A 22,340-nucleotide genomic window follows, 5' to 3' on the forward strand; every position below is an offset into this window, starting at 1 on the left:
GATAGGTTGTCTAAGCAAGATTGAGATATCATGCCCTTGATATTCCTTGAGATTGTGATATAGGGGTTGTGGACACGAGAGAGTTAGAAATAAGGACTGGTTGACCAAGGCGACCAAACGCTTCCTAGGTGTAGTAAAATATGATGTGCTTTTTTTTTTCTTTTCTTTTCTTTTCTTTTCTTTTCTATTCTTTTTTCTCTTTTCTTGAATAAAATGCAATTGAGTGTGTGGAAGATAATGCACTACTCGAGAAGTGACCAGAGTGTTTTCTAGATGTATCCTTTGCTAAAGAGATATTCCTTTTCAAACTTATGCACTTATAAGGATGACTCAAGGAAGAAAGGGTATAGATACTTGGCAAACCTATTATATCCATCATGTCTTCCAATAAGTATACATGAAATGTAGATAATAAGGTAACTCTTAGGTTGAGTCAAACCATCACCACTTGATCAATACCTAGATTTATGTAAAAAATAGTGGTGGGAGCCTATATTTGTATGGTATGACTAGTTGTCATAGCAACTTGTCAAGATCTTGAGGTGATTGCATGCTTCCATTGGTTTTTGCTTGAGATATTTGCCCTTGCTTCCTTGTGTATAGTAAGACCTTTCTTGGGCAATGAGATCCAACTAGTCGAGCTACTTACATGCTATACTCTCAACTTCTCATATGAGCAATATATTGTGCATAAGGGTAGTGATCTTATAAACCTACTTTCCTCACTCACCTTGAAGTCAAAGACTACCAAGGTGCCCGATCTATGTCTTTCTTGGTGCCATTGCACAACTTTTTCTAGATTTTCCTCTTCTTCTTGAGATAGGAGCTTAAGGGGAAGAGGATATTCAACTTCTAAGATTGTGTTTTTAGTATATGTCTGCACCATCATGGTATACCCCGCTCTTGATCTTTTTCTTCTACAAAGTGCTCTTTGGATTTACTTGCATCAAACTCTAGTGGTTCTAGTAGATCAATGGAGGTACCATAATTATCGGAGGCTTTATGGTAATGGGAGATTCTTGGTGTGGTGTTTCTAGTTGCAAAATACAAATAGCCTCTAGTTCTTGATCCTCGTAACCTTCTTTCTCAAGTCATGGACTAAGTCCTCCTTTGTTTGCTCTATGAACATTGGATTGGTTTCTCAAATGTGCTCTAAGCTCTCCAAGGTACTAGAAATCAACCTTAGTTGAGCTTTGAGTTCATTTAGATCTTCAATCCATGGAATACATACTAGCAGTGTAGCTTCCTTAAAAACTTTCTACTACTTATCCATGATTGACATATATATTTATATACTTCCAATTGGACCTTGTGTTGACTCTCACTATACAATGCTACTCTTAAATCAATAGATATCTTCATTAGTGATGTCTCTTATAGCCTTTGGGTCTCATTTTCTACTAGTCTTACAACCCCTATCAAGCTAGTGGCTACTGTCTCTTATAGGCCTATATATGCGGTCTTCCTCCATTGGCCATATATTTGTTGATGCTTTGGGCTTTCTCTCTCATGCAATACTATTTTTGTGTTCTTTGAGCTAGTTGGAGTGTGATATCAATCATTTGTGATTTGTTTAATATTATTTTTCACAACTCCTCCACTTCTTCCTCCCTAGCCTTAAGTGCTGAGTTTTTTGTTCTCTTGAAGTTTTGAGTCTTTCTCTTGGAGTTCTATTTAGAGCATACTGGGTCGCATCTAGTCTTTCTTGAAGTTCTTGTTTGGTTTTTATTACCTCTAATTTATCCATTTTGAGTTCTCCACACAACCGCTCTAGAGCTTCTAATCTACTTATTGTGTCTTGCCCTATGAAAGTGGTGCGCAAATCGGATGTTGTATGCGTATGTAGCTAGCGCCGGAAGGTCCCCAATAACAAAAGAACTCTACTTTTGTACAAAAAACAAGAGAGAAGACTTGCACGACATGAAGCAAAAGACTAATTGGGTAAAATCTCCCCCCATGCCTTGTGTGAGCGCTCCACAAAGCATGTATTTAATATATTATTCATCTCCAAGCTCAAAAATAGCCCAAATTTACGATTAGCATGCTTTAGCTTTTGTGTTTGCTTTTGTCCACATAAAGAATAAAGCAGTTGGGTGCCCAAAGAGTCGGGTTGTGCCCAAATACAATGTCCAATAACAAATATTTAAATCATGCATCCATGGGTATACAAAATAATAAATATATGTCAAGCGCTTTAATAAATAAGCGCGTCAAAATAAATATTGGTGCCATGTCTAAGATGCGCACCCATCAAAAATGATAATTTCTGCTAAATAACTTCAATACATGCTATCGCCCAGTGCTTCCCAGTGCCATCTGCTCTACACATCAACTGAAGCATTCACAATTGTTAGAAAATATTAAAATTAAGCCGAAAAAAATAAATACCTAGCAATCTTTAGCTACAAAGTAAATAAATTGGTTAGAACTCAGTCCTAACCTTAATTTATTATGAGTGCACACTCTAAACTCATAAATGTCCATTAATTTAAATATGTACTTTGTGGAATCACCCACTTGCACATTAAATTAACAAGATGCCCAAAAAAGATAGGCGTACCCATCGACTTTTTGCACAAGGAATCCACCTTGTGTATGAGCCCTGGCAATAAATATAATTTTACGGAATCCACCATGGAATATGCCTCCTAGCATCAAGGAGTCCTAGTAAGTATCATAAATCCTACAAGGTTGAGGAAAATCAGAAGTAGGTGCAATGATGTTTGTCTTATGTACTAGGTGAGGTTGAAGGTATCTTGAATCTCTTCTATTTATGATTGATATTTATATACAATGTTTATGCTTTCTATAACTAAACTAGTGACCATGGTTGGTTGAGAGAAGATATAGATACTTTGAGAGAACAACTTGGTTCACGGAGAGCAACGTCCAAGGAGCTCTTGGGATTGAACTTAGCTCCACTATTAGAACATATTGTATATGTTTTTGCAATTTCTTGTTGTGTTCATATATCTATGATAATTTCATTGCAATTTAATAATGTATCTTTCCTTACAAAAAGAAATATAGATTTTGGAAAATTCTTGCATGGTATTTTTATTTAATGCATCTATATTACCACGTGATGGATCCTTACTAGATCTTTATATAGGGGTAATAATTGCCTGAAATGGTATTTACTAGGTCTCATACGCGTCTCATGTATTGATAGGGCAAAAGAATTTGGAGATTTTCAACAAATGACGATGACCATGCATACAAAAGAGTAACTCTAATGGAGGAAATAACAATAGGATGAAAAAAGTTAAGATACAAGGATGCAACTAATGTGAAAAGAAACATATTAATCAAACTTGTAACATAGAGGTAGAAAGAGTAACAAAACATATGAAAATGTTTCTCAAAAGATTAAGTTTATAAAGTGGGAGTTAAGGTAGTGGTAAAATGTGTTGAAAATACCATTGTGGCCATGGTTGTCGGCCATTGAAAAGCATGTACATCACTTTTGTTGCTATGATGCAATTGTGAAGTAAAACTCTTCTTTTGAACTTATAACTATAGGTGATATATTGTGGTTGAAGGTGGCCATGAAAGTTGCTTGTGGACACCACTATAGGCATGAGTGTCTTATAGAGTGGTTTTATGCCATTTTCATAGAATTGTATTAGACTATTAGAGTAGTTGGTACATAAAGTTTGGTTGCAATCTTCCTTGGCTAGAAAAGAATGAAATCATTGATTTGAAGTCTCCTTTAAATGCTTTATGTGAGGTAAATGATCTAAAATGTGCCAATATAAGGTCAATCAATTATGAAATGAAGCAAGTTAAAGTGGGATAGCTAACTATAGTTTACTTGCAAGAAAATATATGGAAGGTGAGAACACATGATCTAGATTGAAGGATTGATGATTGTGTGTATCCAAAAAAAAGGATAAGAAAATAAAGATTCTACCTAGCATGTGGTGTTCACATGAATATAAAAATAAAGACAAGACACTTGATATAAAAATCTGTGTAGGGTTTTCAAAAATTTTCTTGCATGAATAATCCAAAAGAGTGTACTCAACCAAATGCAAATAAACCATGTAATAAAGTATCAATAACTCAAGGAAACACAAGGTATATAATCCTTTTCCTATAGATGCATGTTTTTAACATGATTATTAAGTCTACTTTTTAATGTCAGTTCATTCAATCGATGATAATTATGATTATGAAGTATATCAAAGAAAAAGGTACATGACATACATTTTTGAGACAAAAATACCTTAATAACTTAGTGAATAATGAAAATACAACTTATTACATATCGGCATGTTCTATATGATACCCTAGCTAAGTGAGAAGATGAGGGATCATTTATAACAAAGAAGAGTGAAAAGAAGGAACAACAAAAAGGAAAAAACGTCAAAGGTATAGATAAATTTGTGTCGTGATTTAAGCCATACATTGAAAGCATAATCTTCAATACTTACTTTGTTTAAAGTAGGATTTTAATTATCTCCCAAACCAAGGTATTGAGGCTAACATTTCAAATTATGTTCAAATGGGTAACTTTCTAGTTGAGTTATGTTTTGATTGTATATGATGATCACTTAATAATGTAGTACTGATGTTTAATATGCATTTTTTCATATTGTAATTTTCTTGATTTGAATTTAATGTGAGTTGATATGACAATAGAAAGAGAAAACATGGAAACTAAGCATTTAGAGCTTTCTGGTGTGGAAACAATTCATGACATGTACATATATATGTGTGTGTGTGTGTGTGTGTGTGTGTGTGTGTGTGTGTGTGTGTGTGTGTCTCTCAAAAATATTATTGTTAGCTTTCAAGTCTTGTGCAAGGACACAAAGAAGCCAACAAGCCAATGATATAATTAAACCTCTTCATTTATCATATCCATTACTTTTCAACATATTAGAGATTTGAACAATGCATAAACATACATGTGTGCTGCTCAATGTATTCTTTGATTTATGCTATTTTCCAAATCTTGTTTTTAATTATTGTTTTTGGCATTATGTGTTGATGTAATTTTCTAGTTAAAAATTTCCCATTGGATTTCCTACTTAAGAGTTGACATATGTAAGAACATGAGCCTATAATGTTTGTATTTTATACTTACAAATAACTAGGAATTTACCTCAAATCTTTTGATTTCTATGTATAAAAATGGTTCTCACATAGAAAGAATTTCCTATGGGTTTCTACAAAATTCCATGATGAATTATCTTTTGTTTCTATCTAGGGAATGATAAAAACTCCTTGTATCAAGAAAACCTCTAAAAAGAGTATCAGGATGCGCTTCACATGTTAGACCAGTATTAAGAGTAGAAACTGAACCAATATGGACATCACCAAGTGCTTTCACTTGTAAATGCCACTTAAGTATTGGCCTTACTCCTTGACCCCCTTCTTGGTATAAACCTGGAGCATCCATTTCCCTCAAGCACAAGTGTAGTCCAACATAGCACATACATGATTGCAACCCTAGCCATATTTGTTGACGCATCAATGCTAGTTCAAGTGCCACTTTTGTCACCATCACCCATGTTCCAAAGTCCAATTCCACTCATGCAATCTAATAAGCATGTGCTTTCAAGACATGCCGAACCACCAACTCTCCCCTTGTTACCTTAGTTGCCTACCTACTTGTCATTCATGAAAGCTTTGTGGTAACCTATTGTCGTTGCAATTGAGAAAAACCTCAACCATCTCAAACGCCCTATTAATCAACCATCCCAAATCAAACGCCCTATTAACGCACATTGGTTTCTCAGTATGACTTGCTATATAGTGGTAGTCACAAGTTCACGAACACAAGTTCAACACTTCATAATAAGGAGCATATTTCTTACTCTTACGTACTTTTGACAATGTGATTGTTGGGATTTCTAGAAGCCCATCTTCAGCCCTTACATTGAAGTGGCATGTCTCTTTTATTTCTTTTTCTTTTTTGGGGTTGGCGGGGGACTAGCTAATGGCGTAGTTATTCCCCCTGCATATGTGATGGGAATCTACAATTTGAGTTCCTCAAAATTTCAAAATCTCAAACGCCTCAATATATCTCAAGTTTCAGATTTACAAACAATGAAATCCTAGTCTGCTCAGTATATGTAGAATTCACATTGGGACATTCCAAGATGGACCACTCTGACCTTCAAATCATTTGCTCACGTCTTTGAACAATTTTGTTACCAGAAGAAAATGAGAAAATTTCCATGCACATTGACAGATGAAGCAAAATTCACCCATGCTTCTAGAAATGTCTGCCAAACAATTAAATCGATACAGTAGCATAGATGTAAACTGCCCCAAATATTGCCTGATAATGATTATAAGTCATGAAAAAGTTCCCAATTGCAGCAAACAAATTGTTGCAGTTCTAGTTCATATAATTGTGTTGCAGCTGAACATGACATCCTGTGCTTAGAACCTACAGATCAATTAAAGAGAATCCGTTTGCAGAAATTTAAAATGTGCATTTAAACTAATCAAAGGGCCATGTACTAGAGTACAAATTTAAACAATAATCAACGAGGCATCGAACAATTGAATGCAACAATGAGCTACATATTTGCAAAAATTAAACCTTCCTATGCTTGCAAACAAATTAAGGCACCTTTAAATATTCTGCTTAAGAAATTCATTAACAAAATCTCCAAATCAATATGATCAAAACTCTTTAACTGTTTCATGCCTTAGCCTCATTTCCAACCAAATTTTTCCTGTGTTGAGGGATGAGGCTGCAAATATTCTTAAGACTGGCCGACTAAAGCTCTTTAATTGTTTCATGCTTTAGCCTCATTTCCAACCAAATTTTTCCTGTGTTGAGGGATGAGGCTGCAAATATTATTAAGACTGGCCTACTAAAGCTCCACACTGTTGATGAGGTTTTTGTGTAGCTGCACTAAAATTCTTGCACATAGGTTATACAAAACAACCTGGTTCCAATTATCTGATTTCTGGTGGTGCAAGCAAACTCAACTTGGAAGGTCCAACTTCTTTGCTATGAATTTTTACAAGCATAGGCTGACCCCAGAACCACCTATATATCATATGTTTACAAGTTCACCTCTGCTGCAAAGAACATGCTACATGTCACATTGCAAGACAGACAGCAAATCTTACAGACAAAAGCTATCAGCCCCCAGTGCCAACCTAAGCTTCCTTTTCTATCCAGTGATTGATAATAAAGCAATAAAATGCTTAAAATTCCACTACATTAGTTCACATTCTTGAAATGCCTTGACCAGTGCTGAGGCCTTCCTTTTTGCTCTACCAGTGCCCATCTGCAAAAGATTGAAACATATTTCCTTGGCTCCAGCATTAATAGCCTGCAATGTATATTTTTTGCTGTTCGAGCACAGCGACCAGAGCACAGCAGCAGCATGCTCCCTGCTTCTTGGTGAACCAGACCTAAGCAACCTGACTAAGGTTGGCAATGCTGGCTCTCTTATTATAGCAATCCTACCTTCAGTAGCTGTGGATAAGAAGTCCAGCAAAGTGAGGGCATGCTCTACAGGTTCGGTCCCTCCCTCTATAAGAAGAGCAAGTAATATGGGAACCACTCCTGCAGACACTACCCTTGCTTTATTTTCATGGTACATGCAGAGTCCTCGGAGAGCATTCATCGCCTCCTTTTTTCCTCTCAAATTTCCCTCAGCCAAGAGCTTCACCAGGGCAGGAATTGTATCCAGTCGGCTTCCTATTGTAGCTTTATTGACATCAACCAGCGCTAGGCTGGTGAGAGTGGTTGCAGCCTTAATCCTGCTATCCATGGATCCTGATCTTAAGACCTGCACTATTGCATCAACAGCCCCTTCCGCAACCAGACCAACCTTATTCTCGTCATCTAGGCTGAGCTCCAACAAGGCATCTAGCCCAACCTCCTCAATTTGTGAATCTCCGCTCGATATCAAAGCCAAGATGCAGGCAATACCACCTGCTTCCACAATGCAACTGCGACTCTTCTTACCATCTTTAGCCAAGTCACTGATCTTCTTGATAGCATCTCTGCGTGTTTGCAAGACTGAGCTAGAGAGGCTTTTGACTAAGCCCTCTACAAGGGCCTTGAGACGTATCAGGCCCTCTCTCTCCACCATGCCGTAGCTCGGAGTAAGAGCGGAGGAATATTTTTCAGCAGGCTTCTTGAGGTCTACTCCATTTGCACTTGCCCACTGGTAGATAAGACTTCTGAGGGCATAATTAGAAATGAGTTTAGTGTCATACAGCACCTGCTTGGTTTTGGGGCAAGTTCTGTGCCCAGCATCGAGCCAGCGCTGAATGGATGTGCGATCGTAGGTTTGTCCAGTAGCAAGGATGACAGGGTCGCTCATAAGCTCCAAAGAAATGGGGCATCGGAAATCCTCTGGTGGGGCAGCCATGAAAAACAGCAAAACGTGAAGGGCGCAGGTTCAAGGGAAACCTAGGTCTCCTGCCGGGTAGCGCAACAACACCATTTACAAGCCATTCGAAATTGGGCGACGATCCCCCCTCTGTATCTCCCTCCCCACACCCTCAAACAAGGAAAATCGCTGATCCTTGGTAAATCAGCTTGCAAATCTGCACAGAGCAGTTATGTTCTCGTCTGGCCAAGCTTGACGCAAGACGTGGCAACCAGTAGGTATATGGAGACGTTGCAAATGGTGCTCTCCCCTCTGCTAGCACGCCACAGAGACGAAGCAGACTCTAGGTATTCTCTTCTTCGCATTCTGTTTCTCGGGCTCCGCGTGTCCGCAGGAATGGGGAGGAAGGTGGGAGAAAGAGAGGAGGTCCCCACAACTCTTGTGGGGCTACCGATCCACGCGCTGAGCCGCCCCTGGTCTCTCAGAAAGCAATAATTGCACAACTGGTGTTTTATTTTTTTGTTTTTGTTTTGGGAAGCGTGTCGTTAGCGATAAGAGTCGTGCCACACGCCCATTAGAGCGAGCATGCTCGTCATGGATGTGCGCCTTCGATCCAGTTAAAGAGGAGGCACTTCCATCTATCTAAAGGAATCTCAAACCAGCGCCTACTTTGAGAGAAGTCCATGTAACCCCCTCCTCTAGCGTCACTTGGGTTAGTAGGGAAGTGGTGTTTCTCGCTCGCCCCCTCCCCCCTCTTACATTCTAACTCACAACTTGCACGTATCAATTTCTTATCTTATTGTGACCTCTACTATTAGAGCTCCATTACATTTGTTGTTCTATAGCTATGACAAGAATGAGGAGCATTGCTTGCATAGATCTCACAAAAATACCAAATGATAATTTGATGGAGATTTGAAATCATTAATAGCAAGGTTGAATATAGACTAAATTCCTTGATTACAAGATTGATGCGTGTGAATATAAGAGAAGACTTAGATAAGATAAGGCATGAACTAGAACAAGACTTGCTTCACAGGAGCCTCACAATTGGCATTGGCACGATCAAGGGGCTTGTACCCAAGACCCCTATTTATCCTAGTTCAAGGAGACTTTTAGATAAACATTGATATTCGGGCTAACACAAGTGCTAACAAAAGTGTGTGTACAAGTGTTGACAAGATTGATGATAGAAGAGTTGACATGAGCATGATCAAAGAGTTCACTAAACCACTGATAAAAGGAGCATTTTGAAAACATCCAACGGATCTCTTAAAAGTTTCTAGATAAGGTGGAAGCTTTTGGAACATGCATATCAATGGCATTATCTATTTAGTAACAAGTTCTACGAGGAGCAATGTTGCCCTTTGATGATTTTGAGTTTCAACTATGTACTTTAGCTAGTGCTCTTTAAACATTAAAAGCTCAATCCCATGTTTGCTTGCTTGCAACATGAACCTGACAAGGTGCTTAGGTTTTCCACAGGAGATCGACAAATCAAGGATTTTCTCGACTTCATTTTTTGGGTGACCATTAATCTCTACCGGTCTTCCACGTGAGATCCACAAATCAAGGGTTTTCTCGACTTCATTTTTTGGGTGACCACCAATCTCTACTAGTGGCAGTGATTGCAAGATACTCCCTTAGATGAAGAATGTGTGGCAAGACTAAAACATGGAATGTGATAATTAAAGATAGTAAGCAACTTGATCCTCTTGGTCGTCGATCTTGAATGGTCCAAGTCTTTAATATTTGGCTTTTGGGAAGGGCATAAAGCGCAAAGATCATGGATAGCGAAGTCAAAATCAAGTGATAACCCTATATGATGGGTGTTGCATCAATGGCAATCTGCATTGCTCTTGTACTTCTCTTGAACATGCTTGATGTATATTTTCTCGAAATCTACACATATGGCCATTGGGTTCTTCACTTGCTAGTTTATATGAACATCCATTATGGGGTATTGACCATGATTAACAAAGAATGGAGTGTGTTGAGTAGAAGCAAGAGCAAAGTAGGAGTATTGATGTTATATACAAACTCAACCAAGGGTACTAGATACACCAATTATTTTGATGATAGTTGAGCATTAAGGAAGATATTGATTAAGACTCAATTTGCACTCTTCATTTGTCTCACTTTGTGGGTGATTAGACAAGGATAGATTCATTTGTAAGCCTAGAAGTTTGAAGAAACCTCTCAAAAACTCAATATGAACAACGGGCCATTATTGATTATAAATGTTCTCGAAAAAGAGTTTTGGTGTCGTCTCAACAATGATTACTTAGGTTATTGGTCAATCACCATTGAACTGGTATCCAAATGCATGAAATAAGTTATGATGAAATCCATCAATATCTATGACCACAGTTTATTGGGACTATGCATCATAGGCTATGCAAATGAGTATCTGGAACCATGGTTTTATTACAAGTATCACATGTGGATAATGATGTGGACTTGGCCGTGTTACTAGCACATGTGGACAATGATGTAGAATCTTTGGCCCTGTTACTATCAAAATTGGACAATGATGTAGAACCTTGGCCTTGTTACAAGTATTGTATGTCCATCTAAAGCTAGAAGAAGTGACATGATATGAGCTCTATTTTCTTGTTTACTCCAAAAAAGCCTACTGCTAGGGAGGTAGAGTATTTGCAATCACATTGACTTTGGTGGTGTATAGAAAATACCCTTGTAGAATCCAATCATCAACTTCTTTGATATCATGAAGATAATGCCCCTCTTCTCTTGTAGCTAGCATATGGTATTTGGGTAAGAAAGTTCATATAAATTTCTTATTTGCTTGAATAATAAAAGGAAAGTCCCCAAGTGTTTTGTTGGTCACTATGTTTAGCTTGAGTTGTTTACGCTTTATGCACGCATAATCTTGACAATCAAAGGTTGCATCTCCCTTCTAGGTGCAATGTATGGACATCATAAGAAGGCATTTGATTTTCCTATCATTATGAGATGACAAAGTTGAATTTAGATAGAAAAATGGCTTATCTTGCTTGCCCCCCATAAAGTATTCTAGATTTTTACGATCTGTATAGATGATAAGCTTATGATGTGCTCCCTCAACAATATTTCACCAAGTTTTGAAGGAGTTAATGGGGGTGAAAAGGTCCTTCTCATGGATCTCATGATTTATTCCACAGACGAACGGCAACAATATGTACTCCATCATCATCACATCCATGGGTCAGGATAGCACCAAAATCTAATGCATCAATTTTCAAGCAAAAGTGTTTGGATAGATCTAAATATGGTACAATCAGTGCTACTGTGAGGCCATCTTGAGCATTTGAAAAGCTTTTACCACCTTAGAGTTTTATGCAAATCAAACTTATACTCTCAAGTTATATTGGCTAAAGGGATAACAATCTTAGAATAATCTTTGATGAAAATCAAGTGGAAAGTTATTGGGGTTACTTCATGCCTTCCCTTATTAAAACTATTATATCATCACATTTTATTACTAGAGAAATAAGTTCTCTCAATGTATTAGACTTTGGCATAGTTCACATAAGATCCTTCTCATCATCTCAGCTCCGAATAAAATTGGTTGATAAAATAATCATCATTTGCTATGTTAGGTTGCATGCGAGTCACCAAAACTCATAGGTATAGAATGATGTTGGATGCTACCTTTATTTATCTCCCAAAGCTTGGTTTAAGCCACCCTTTCCTTAAATGTTACAAATTTATCTTGAATAAAGGCTTCAAAGTAGTATAGCGGTGGGGAGTCCTCTCAACAAAGGATGCAAACTAAGAGAGGGACATGCATCGGTACGATGCCATTCTAATTGCATGTAAAGGAATAATGTCACTTGTTTTAAAGTCCTAAAATCTTTGATTTGGTCTCGTCAAACTTATTAGATAGACTAATATTGAATTCCCTCCTATGTTGGAGAGGGTCAATGGATGTTGTTGGTTGGAAATGCTAGCCTAAAGTTCTTGGAATTTATGTTAAAGGTCTTGCAAGCTCGACTTAATAATTGGGCTTTATTTGCTTGCAAACAAAGTTGCTATCTCATATTTCTTAAATATGTTATTGTATGCTTTGTAGGGGGGGGGGGGGGGGGGGGGGGGGGGGGGGGAGCGAATGACACCTTCTACACTCTCTCCTTTGTGGCTAGATGAGATCAAGACTGGGAGCCCAACAAAGTTGCTCTCTCATAGTTCTTAAATATGTTATTGTATGCTTTGTAGGGGGGAACGACACCTTCTACACTCTCTCCTTTATGGCTAGATGAGATCAAGAGTGGGAGCCAAACTATTATGCAACTAGAATGAGAATCGCTTACATAGATCTCACGAGAATACAATAGGCTAATGTGGTGGAGGATTGGAACCATTATTATAATGAGATCCAATCAACCACTATATTTATCGATTGGAAGATTTATAGACAAGAATGATATACAATATACAACTTGACTACAATATGGATTGGAGCACTAGACGTGAATTGGAGTAGGACCTACCTCATGGGAGCCTCATGAGATCCCTATTTATAGTTGCTCACAAAGACTTATGGATAGGTACTAATATAAGTACTAACACATGTGATGACACAATTGTTAATGTAACTCATGACACTAATGATGGCACATGCATTAACATATGTGCTTACACAAATGAACTTTTGGAAACTTTAAAGGGATCTTCTTGAAGTCTCTAGGTGTTACACAAATTGAATGCGAGACTTGCACGTAGCAAGCAAAAGAAGCTCTCTCTCTCTCTCTCTCTCTCTCTCTCTACTCTCAAAATCGAAAGCACGACTCATAAAACTCAAAATAGACTTAAAGAAAAATAAAGAAAAATTGAGCGATACACTATTAGGTGCAATTTCCTCCTGAACATGGAGTGGGCATCTCCTCCATGCTGTATTTATAACATTAAAATGAATCTTGCTTTGCCAAAAAAAGGCCCTTTACAATCACTTTTTTGATAAAATAGTTTGAGTTAACTAAATAAAAAGGCCCTTTACAATCACTTTTTTGATAAAATAGTTTGAGTTAACTAAATAAATAGTTGCACTCAGTTTTGCAACTTACAATTGTTGAGAGCCATAAAATATTTTGAAAATATCTTCAATATATATTCTAAAATCTCAAGTGTCAATAAATATTTACAAAGAGAATATATGCATGCCTTACAATAAATGACAGTGTGCTATTTAAATAATTTAATGAGGAAGTCTATGGAATAAATTGTACTTACCATTGTATACAATTCATCTTGCTCTACATGCCAAGAATTTAGAAAACCATACTAGAAAAATAATTAATTGAATAAATGCAACTAGCCATAATAAATTAAATAATCATTGAAATTCCATCAAATATTCAAATCATGTAGATATTAGCACTTAAGATATGAATATTGTGGCATCGCCTACTTATGGCTTCACCTGCGTTCACACATGCAAGTCTCACATCCATAAAGGATAGATGTCCCCCACCATCAACCTTTCGTCCAAGATGAAAAATAATTATTTTTAAGAACGTGCTCCGTGCTAATGGAGCACTATTCAAGGTACTCATCCTGTCAACGTGCACATAAGGGAGAACCATTGAAGGTGCTCATCCCCTCATGTAGGTGCCTCCTGGCAACATACTCCAAGGGTAGGATAGCAGCTTGCATCAATACATTACCAATGCCAAAATCACTAGCATTAGTAAAACGACTATAAATAATGTTCTATTGAAATTAGGGAGTTTGTAAAACATGTATATGAGTTAATGCATGCTTTAGTAAATCAAAGGATCACTATTTGTTTGTCACCCCATGAAATACAAAATCTTTCTTTAATAATAAAGTTAATGGCAAGGCAAGTAATGACAAGTTTCTAACAAATTTACGATAAAAATTGGCTAGTTCTAGAAAGGACTTAATGCACATTTTTTGGTGTGGGCCATGTATTAATAGCCTCAATTTTGTATGGACCAACTTGGATTTCTTTAATAGACTTATAACCTAAATATTCAATTTTTTTTAAAAAAGAAAGTACTATTTTCTAGTTTAACAAAAATATGATTTTGTTTGAGTAAACTAAAGACTAAAGATAAATGATATTTATGTTCTCGTTTAGTTTTACTAAAAACAAGAATATCATTGAAAAATACAATATTACAATGCTGAAAATTTAAAAATATTCAATTTATCATTCTATTGAAAGTGGCAGGTACATTAATAAGATCGAAGGACATTACTAAAAATTCATAATGGTCAAATGAGGTCCTAAAGGCAGTTTTATAAATGTTTAATGTAGTCGTGGGGACTTAAGGCCAATTTTGCTAAATACAGTAACACCTTGCAATTTGTCTAATAGATCATCCACATGAGAAATTGTATATTGATTTTTAATAGTAATTTTATTTAGAGCTCTATAGTCAAGTAGAAGGTCAATTCGATGATACTCGGGTCATGATGGAGGAAGTTAAAAAGGCAAATTAGAGGAAAAATAATTTAATAATTTAATAATAAAATTTTATCGTCTTATGGTTAACTTAAGCTTGGTAGCTTTGACTTCATTAATTAATATGAGAAAAGCTTTAGACTGTTTTTGAATGGTACACTTTGCTTGAGTATGACTAATTAATGCATATAACTTAGTGGTCCGTTTGTCCTTTTTACCTTCATGTTACACATGCATGGAATGCATGTCATAATCAATATTAGGATTAAATTGATGCCACCATGGCATGCATAAAATTACATTGACAAATTGTAATGATGCCATTAATTTTTTTTGTTTTTCTCTATAATATTAATGTAAATTTCTAATCCATATAATTCTTTAGTTCTATTATATCATTGCCCTAAAAAAGAAGTCTTAATTTTATGAGTGAATGAAATAATTTTAAGTTGTAATTTTCTAACTATCTTTTTCGAAGCAAAGTCATGTGTGCTTCTGTTATCATGCAAAATGGTCATTTCATTATTATGGGTTGTACATCTCATTTTCAATAAAGCATCATTGGATAGAAATTTTACCAATAGGTTCATTAGTGTCATTAGAGTTTTCTCCCATAAGTGTGGCTTCATCAAAATCTTGCATCGCTTCAAGGTCTTCAATTGCTTCATCAACTCCAATATAATTTAAATGTGCAATAGGCTTTTTCTAATCACAAGTATTGCCCATAGTACAATGACTTGTAATATGGCGAGAGTGATTGCATTTATGACAATTTACATGCTTGAAATTGATTTTTTGGTTTAATTGACATAGGCATATTAAAAGGTATATGAGAAATCTTGGGACTAGAATTTGAAGCATGCTGGCTCACATTATTATAAAAAATTTGTATCAAACGTTGGAGATTAGGATAATTTTTTTAAAATTGAAAGTTGGAAGTATGAAAAGAATTGAAACGAGAGTTGTTGTTACCCATATTATTTCTTGTGGAAATTGAAAGTTGTCATGATGTTTAGTTTATTTATTTTCGACATCATGTGCTAAAGAGATAGCCTCATCCAATCTATTGGGTTTAAAGATGTTGACTTCGTTCAGCTTGGAAAAATAGAAGAAGACTAGACATATACTTCCTTTTAAAAGTTGATTCAACTATAGACTCTACCATTTGAAGTTGCAGCAAAGTATTCCAAAATCTTTCGTGTATTGAGGAATGGTCTCTTGCTCTCACTACATAAAGACATTCCATTGTTATTGTACGTGAAGCTCAAATTAGGTAGGAAGAAAATTAGTGAGAATCTTCTTACAAAATGCTTCCCATGTAAGATGACGATCAATGTTTTTGCATGTAACATCCCGCCATAAAGAAGCTTTGTCAATAAATTAATGTGAAGCAAACTTGATTTTATCATTTTTAGCATAACTTTCATTATCAAAACATGAGTCAATTTGACTTAGCCAAGAGAGAATCTTACAACGATCTTTAATACTATTATAAGTATTAAATTTGAAGGTACATTTGCTTATCTTCACCTTTTTGTGGATGGATTACACTTCAAGGGTGGCATTGATGGTGTGGACCATAGTGTCATTAGCATAGGAAAATTGGGATGATGGACACTTGAGAGATCGCAACTCTTACTCTAGTTGGGTGCGATGTTAATGCTCTTCTTCTAGTTGCATGGCCAATAAATCCATGCGTTACTCCATGCTTGGTTCAAGAAAAAGTGATGATGCAGAATCAAAATTTGTAGTGCTAAATGGTCCTTCATGAGACATGATGATTGCGGATGGCTTGATGAAGATATTTAAATAATAAATATGCCTTATAGAGGCGCTTCACTCGTAGTAATAAAATTTTGGCATGTAAGCACCAAAATAAAAAATGGCTTCTTAACAAAATAATAAGACGTGATCCTCCTAACCCTAGATAAAAGGCGGAAAGCCAAAGATCAGAAATTTTTATGATAGGTTGATGAAGTTTCGTAGCCCCAAAGTAACTGCGCAGGAATCCTCTCTTAAAAACTGGAATTCAATAGTGATTTGGGCTGATCAAAGAAGTTGTAGGCAAAGATTAAGCAAGGCTTTAAGCCTTAAAAAAAAACTTGATTTAGAGGACAAGAGTACGGCATCGATCTAATGGCGACGGTAAAAAGATACCCCCTCTTCCCCCCCCCCCCGAATTGCAAATAGAAGCTTTAAGCTTCTTAAAGCTTAAATAAAGTTTAATAATTAAGCTAGTCTAAAACTTCTTTTGGCCTCTAACACATAGAATGATGGCACCATGATAAGGAGGTTGGATTTTTCAATGTTGGGCTAAATAGCAAAATTTCTTAGCAAAGCATATAGGGGTTTGGGGTTTTAAAGCCTCGAAAATCTAGTTGTGAAGTTAGTTTGAGCTGAGATAGATTGTAGAGTCTGACTGCTCTAGAGAGCTTGCTTTCGCACAAGATGATAGGCGATTGGAAGCCCTAGATATAAACTGAGCTCAAATACCACTGTTATGTAGATTGGATGCGAGACTTGCATATAGCAAGCAAAAGAAGTTCTCCCTCTCTCTCTTTTTCTTATAAAATTGAAAGTACGACTCATAAAACTCAAAATAAACTTAAAGAATAGTAAAGAAAAATTGAGTGACATACTATTAGGTGTAAATTTTCCCAACATGGAGTGGGCATCTCCTCTATTGTGTATTTATAATATTAAAATGAAAGCATAACACTAGATGCTTCAAGTGTAGTAACTAGCATAAAATCAAGCCAAGTATAAAGAAAACAAGAGAAAGAATATTGTTGAGCTTGAAAGCTCCTTAATTGACCCATCATCTTCTACCAAAGCTATCAATAAAGAAAAACTAAGAGTGCGGCCATGAATAGGCTTTAGGAGCACTAGTTGACATTTTTGTTATGAAAACAACCCCAAGGCTACCCAAAATGAAGCATTCTAGTAGAGCCACTTGATAACAAAACAAGTTCTTAAATTTCCAACCTAACATCTCCAAGACACGGATCAAAAAATGCAAATAGTTTTCCTTTGGAATAGAAGTTATCAAGCAATATAAGTTAGTGAAAAGTATTAAGTTAGTTTTGTGAGAAAGGCAAACAAAGGTGGTTAATGGAATTTGAAACGACTAGGAACAATGCATTGACTCTTTTACTAGCACCAAGAGAAGCAAACATTGCCACCAAAAGTCTTGACATATAACTAAAAATGGTACTAAAGCTAGTGTTTGATTTACCTAAGACTAAGTTGAGAAACTCAAATAGTTGATACAACTCCATTGCAAGAACTAACTTGGTTAGGTGATTAGAATTGACACCCAAAAGGATATTATTGGTTTGCATGCATGTCTCTCCTTTGAATTCCAAACATAAAGTGAAGCCTTGATTCATTACCATCCCACACTTTGGCATTGCAAGAACTAACTTGGTTAGGTGATTGGAATTGACACCCAAAAGGATATTATTGGTTTGCCTGCATGTCTCTCCTTTGAATTCCAAATATAAAGTGAAGCCTTGATTCATTACAATCCCACACTTTGGCATGACTTAAGGACAATGGATCGTGATGAGCTAAGAGGTAACATTTTCAACTTGGGAACTAGATCAAATTCTACTTCAAGTAAGACTAAAGCCATTATATCCACTATGGGAAACAAGATGATTTTTAATTTTTTTAAAAATTGCTCCTAGTACACTAAAATGTTTCGACATGAAAGCCATATTGCATGGTGGTTTTAGTGTAGGCATTTACAATAGTAAAATTAGGGATATATAGAGGAAGCGTCCTCTTGAGCCCACTCTCGATAATGTGATTGACAAATGGTTCCACCTAGTAGCCTAAGAAGCTGAAGAGTCATGGTAAATCTAAAGTCCAATACTTCACCTTTACTTTCTTTGTATTGATGAATTATCAAGAGATCCAAAAGTGTATAAAGCAATCCTTGGATGATATTGCATAAGGTTGGCTAGAATGATATATAGCCCATTGGATGATATTGCATAAGGTTGGCTAGAATGATATATGATTGGGCTATATGGCATGTTTATGTTAAGTTTAGCTCAGATTTTGCACTTGTGAATGTTTGTTTGATATGTGTATCATATCAATATTTGTTAGGGAGAGATTCAAATAAATATGAATTTATAAGCTTGTGATGAGAAAGGACAAAAGGTAGGAAGTTGTTGCTAATGGGGAGAATCATATGCATTTGCTAGCACAATTTAAGGCACCTTGTGTAGCATAAGCACTTGAATGATTGAAATACAACATGGGTGCTACCATATAGCAAATTTTATGACTAACTAGGTAGACACTTTGAGAGATCTTCATCAAGCCCCTCACTTTCCAATTTGGATATGATATGTGCACCATAAATCTTGTGAATTGCTACCTCTAGCACAAATGGCCTCAAAAGAGGAAACGAGCAGTCTAGCTTTGATACCTAAGATCTAGCATCTTACAAAAAACCAAGGGTATAGGAACCCTAGAAAGTGACATAGGTGGTGAGAAGACAATGGAGTCCTCTTAAGATTGGCTCTATTATGTGAAAATCATATTATCAAACACCTTGTTGTGTGATACTAGAGGAAAAAGTAGCAAAAGATGGATGATGCAACCAAGGAGCAATGTGCATTTTTCCATGGATGCTTCTACACATGCCTCAAATTTTCATGTAAAAAGAAGGCCAAGGCACCAAGGGTAAATACAAAGAAAAGAAAGGGGAAATAAAAGGAACAGAAACATAAAGATAAACACATTGTGTGTGATGACGATAAATGTTATACAATGGATAATCGTATAATTAGTATTTGAGCAAGTCGATCACTCCAACCTACCCCGTGAAATGATAAATTGGGCTTCCTCTTTGGGGGGTTTAAAGCGAGCATCCAAAGATCCACCTATTTAGTTTGGTTCGTCCACCATTGAAAATATTGTTGGGTGTAAATATTTTGAGGCTCATTTATATTCTTCAAACGTGAGCTATTGGAAGGCTTGTGTAAAGGAGCATTTGGGGTACTTCTTACTCACGTGTGTAGCCTGGAAGGAAAATGGGTGCTCCCAGCATGGTTGGGGACTGGACGGCCGAGGCTAACCTAGGGTTTCGTACGTGTGAAACAGGGTAAGAGTGAAGTGTGAGGCCAGAGTTTTAGGACACTAATTAATCCCTGCGCAATTACGCCACCTGGCTTGGCTTGGCTGACTTCGCTTGTTTTCTCAAATCCACCGCAAATCTTCATCAACTGGGGTGAAATACAGGCTTTCTCTGCTCTCTGTCGGTAGAAGCTCTCTCAAGACGCAAGGAGGAGGAAGAGAGAGCTGGGGGCCTTTTTCTCTTCGCCCTCTTTCGGCCGGAAACAAAGACGGATTTTGTCGGTGAGTGCACAAGCTTCTTCCCTGCGAAATGGTTGGAAAGAGGCGATGGACAGCAGTGGACCGCTTTCTCATAGTCTTTTGCCTCTGTTTGTAGGCGGAGAGAGAGAGAGAGAGAGAACTGGAGACGCACAAAACTGTAAGCCTATGTGCACTACCCGTTTATTTAATGCTGATTCCGAGTAGGGCAATGCCCTTTCTTTTGCGCACAGCTTTGCTTATTGCCTTGTTAACTGCACTCCCCTCTGTATCGATGGGTGCAGCTCGATAGCGACAGCTGAGAATGCATAGATTTGTGCAGAGTCGTGGGATCGATAATCCGAGCCCTGCAATTCGTAGGATGCATAATCGACGATGGTATGCTCAAGAGTGATATTGGAGCGCTGAAGGGTCCCCTATATGGACCGTGACAGCATGTTACATTACGCCAGTGGCCATTATGCCATCCATGCTGACCCTGTGCGCATTCAGATGCCTAATGGTGCTTCAGCTGTCTCCCCGCCAGAAGGAGAGGTCTCATCAGAATCGACAGATGATAAGGCGCCGAGGCTGCACGTCATGTCTGGCAGTGGGCACCTGCATACTGCCACTGAAGATAGCAGTGACAGTGACCCTTTTGCCATGGCACCTGGACAGGAAGATAATAGCATCAGCAGCCATTCAAAAACTCAGCCGGTTGTGCGGTACCGGGAATGCATGAAGAACCATGCCGCCAGCTTGGGTGGCCATGCCCTAGATGGTTGTGGAGAGTTTCTACCTGGTGGCAAAGATGGCTTGGATTCTCTGATGTGTGCTGCTTGCTCTTGTCACCGCAACTTCCATCGCAAAGAAGTTGAGGGTGAACAGCCATGTACTTGCAGAGTTAATTTTAAGCTTATTTCCAAGATGTCAGGGCCCTCCACACCGCTGCTGGCGATTCAAACATCAAGAGATGTACCCTCTCATGGACATATGATGATGTCAATGAGCTCTCCGGAGGCGGACCTTCAATCGGGGTCGTCATCAAGGAAAAAGAGGCACAGAACTAAGTTTTCTGCAGAGCAGAAGGAAAGTATGATGGCCTTTGCAGATAAATTGGGATGGAGGATGTTGAAGCATGATGAAGATAGGGTCCAAGCCTTTTGCAATGAAATTGGTGTTCCTCGAAGTGTTTTCAAGGTTTGGATGCACAACCATAAGCACAGCTTAACCAAGAGGCCGTAAGTATCATCCTCATATTGGCTTGTCCTGGCTTATTTCATTCTACTTGCTAATTACTTCAATGGGTTTGCTGAGAAACTATGTATTTATTACGAATTCCTAATCACTATACATAATAATCATTGCTCAGCTGGAGGTCAAAAGTATGTGGAATGGATAAGCTGAGCTGACATTTGCTCCATGTTTATAAGTGCCAAAGCAGGCTTTAGATTCTTCTTGTTGGTTTGTACTGTTCGAGTTTTAATGTGCATCCTTTTTTGATTACAGGAATGTTGGTGATACTGATCTATTTAGTAAGGTTGAAAGTCCTCCTGATTTTTAGTGTGGAAGTCAATTACATGAAGCAAATCAACATGAACACTTGGTGAAGACTTGGATCAATGGTGCAACTTGGATGGCAGAAAAGATACATTGAAATGCACTCGAGCCTGCTATGATGTCTGACATTTAGGATTACAATCTGCTGTTTTAGAAGGTGGCTTTGTCTAACTGCCCTGAATGGTCAAGATGATAAATGGGGCAATTGTTTAGAAATGCCACATTTTCTTTGGTGTCAACTGATAAATCAGATTGGCATCTTTAAGATGTAATGTCTATCTGTTTGGACCATTACTCTGTTTCTACTTTCCAGAAGCTTTTGACAGGGCAAAATGACTTTCATTCTTTATGGTACAGGTCGAAGGATTTGCTGAAGCTCTTATTTTGATTGGTATCAGAGTTTGTTTGTTCCTGTGTAGTGGCATTTTTTGTGATGCTGACCGTGCATTCTGTACTCTTGTTATTTCAACGAGATTTGCAGGAATATTTGCTGGTTGCAGACGCCAGGAACATAAGGAAGTTTCTGGATTCTTTTGTCTATATAGTGCAAGGTATCCCGTGATTGATCGTTATTGTTGGAATTGCCATCAAATCTGACTGGTTAATGATCTGTAACATGGCTGGGATATAAGCGGTCTTCGTTTTTTGCGTTTAAGTTGCGTGGCCTTAGCTCGATAGTGTGCATCGTGTTATTGTGCATGGCGTCTTACCTT

At 37.4% G+C, this 22,340-nt stretch overlaps 2 protein-coding genes across 4 annotated transcripts; one reads left to right on the top strand and one right to left on the bottom strand.

The window, feature by feature from the left end:
* Positions 1–6,591: 6,591 nt before the first annotated feature.
* Positions 6,592–8,768, bottom strand: LOC148040504 (U-box domain-containing protein 8-like). The gene has a single exon (XM_087700000.1). It carries the CDS (start codon positions 8,349–8,351, stop codon positions 7,185–7,187), a length of 1,167 nt encoding a protein of 388 aa, XP_087556126.1. The 5' UTR covers positions 8,352–8,768; the 3' UTR covers positions 6,592–7,184.
* An 11,014-nt stretch (positions 8,769–19,782) lies between these two features.
* Positions 19,783–21,976, top strand: LOC148040505 (zinc-finger homeodomain protein 2-like). Of its 3 annotated transcripts, none has more exons than XM_087700020.1 (4): positions 19,783–20,112; positions 20,207–20,248; positions 20,373–21,308; positions 21,577–21,976. In XM_087700020.1, exons 3-4 carry the CDS (start codon positions 20,509–20,511, stop codon positions 21,629–21,631), a joined length of 855 nt encoding a protein of 284 aa, XP_087556146.1. In that variant the 5' UTR covers positions 19,783–20,112; positions 20,207–20,248; positions 20,373–20,508; the 3' UTR covers positions 21,632–21,976. The 3 variants fall into 3 exon arrangements, with proteins under 3 accessions (XP_087556146.1, XP_087556155.1, XP_087556138.1); XM_087700029.1 differs by having other exon boundaries at positions 20,411–21,308; XM_087700012.1 differs by having other exon boundaries at positions 19,783–20,248; positions 20,411–21,308.
* Positions 21,977–22,340: the final 364 nt, after the last annotated feature.

This window comes from Lygodium microphyllum, chromosome 2 (genome assembly GCF_053477565.2).
Source record: "Lygodium microphyllum isolate KBCC chromosome 2, Lygodium_microphyllum_v1.1.10, whole genome shotgun sequence".
In the NCBI taxonomy this organism is placed as follows: Eukaryota; Viridiplantae; Streptophyta; class Polypodiopsida; order Schizaeales; family Lygodiaceae; genus Lygodium; species Lygodium microphyllum.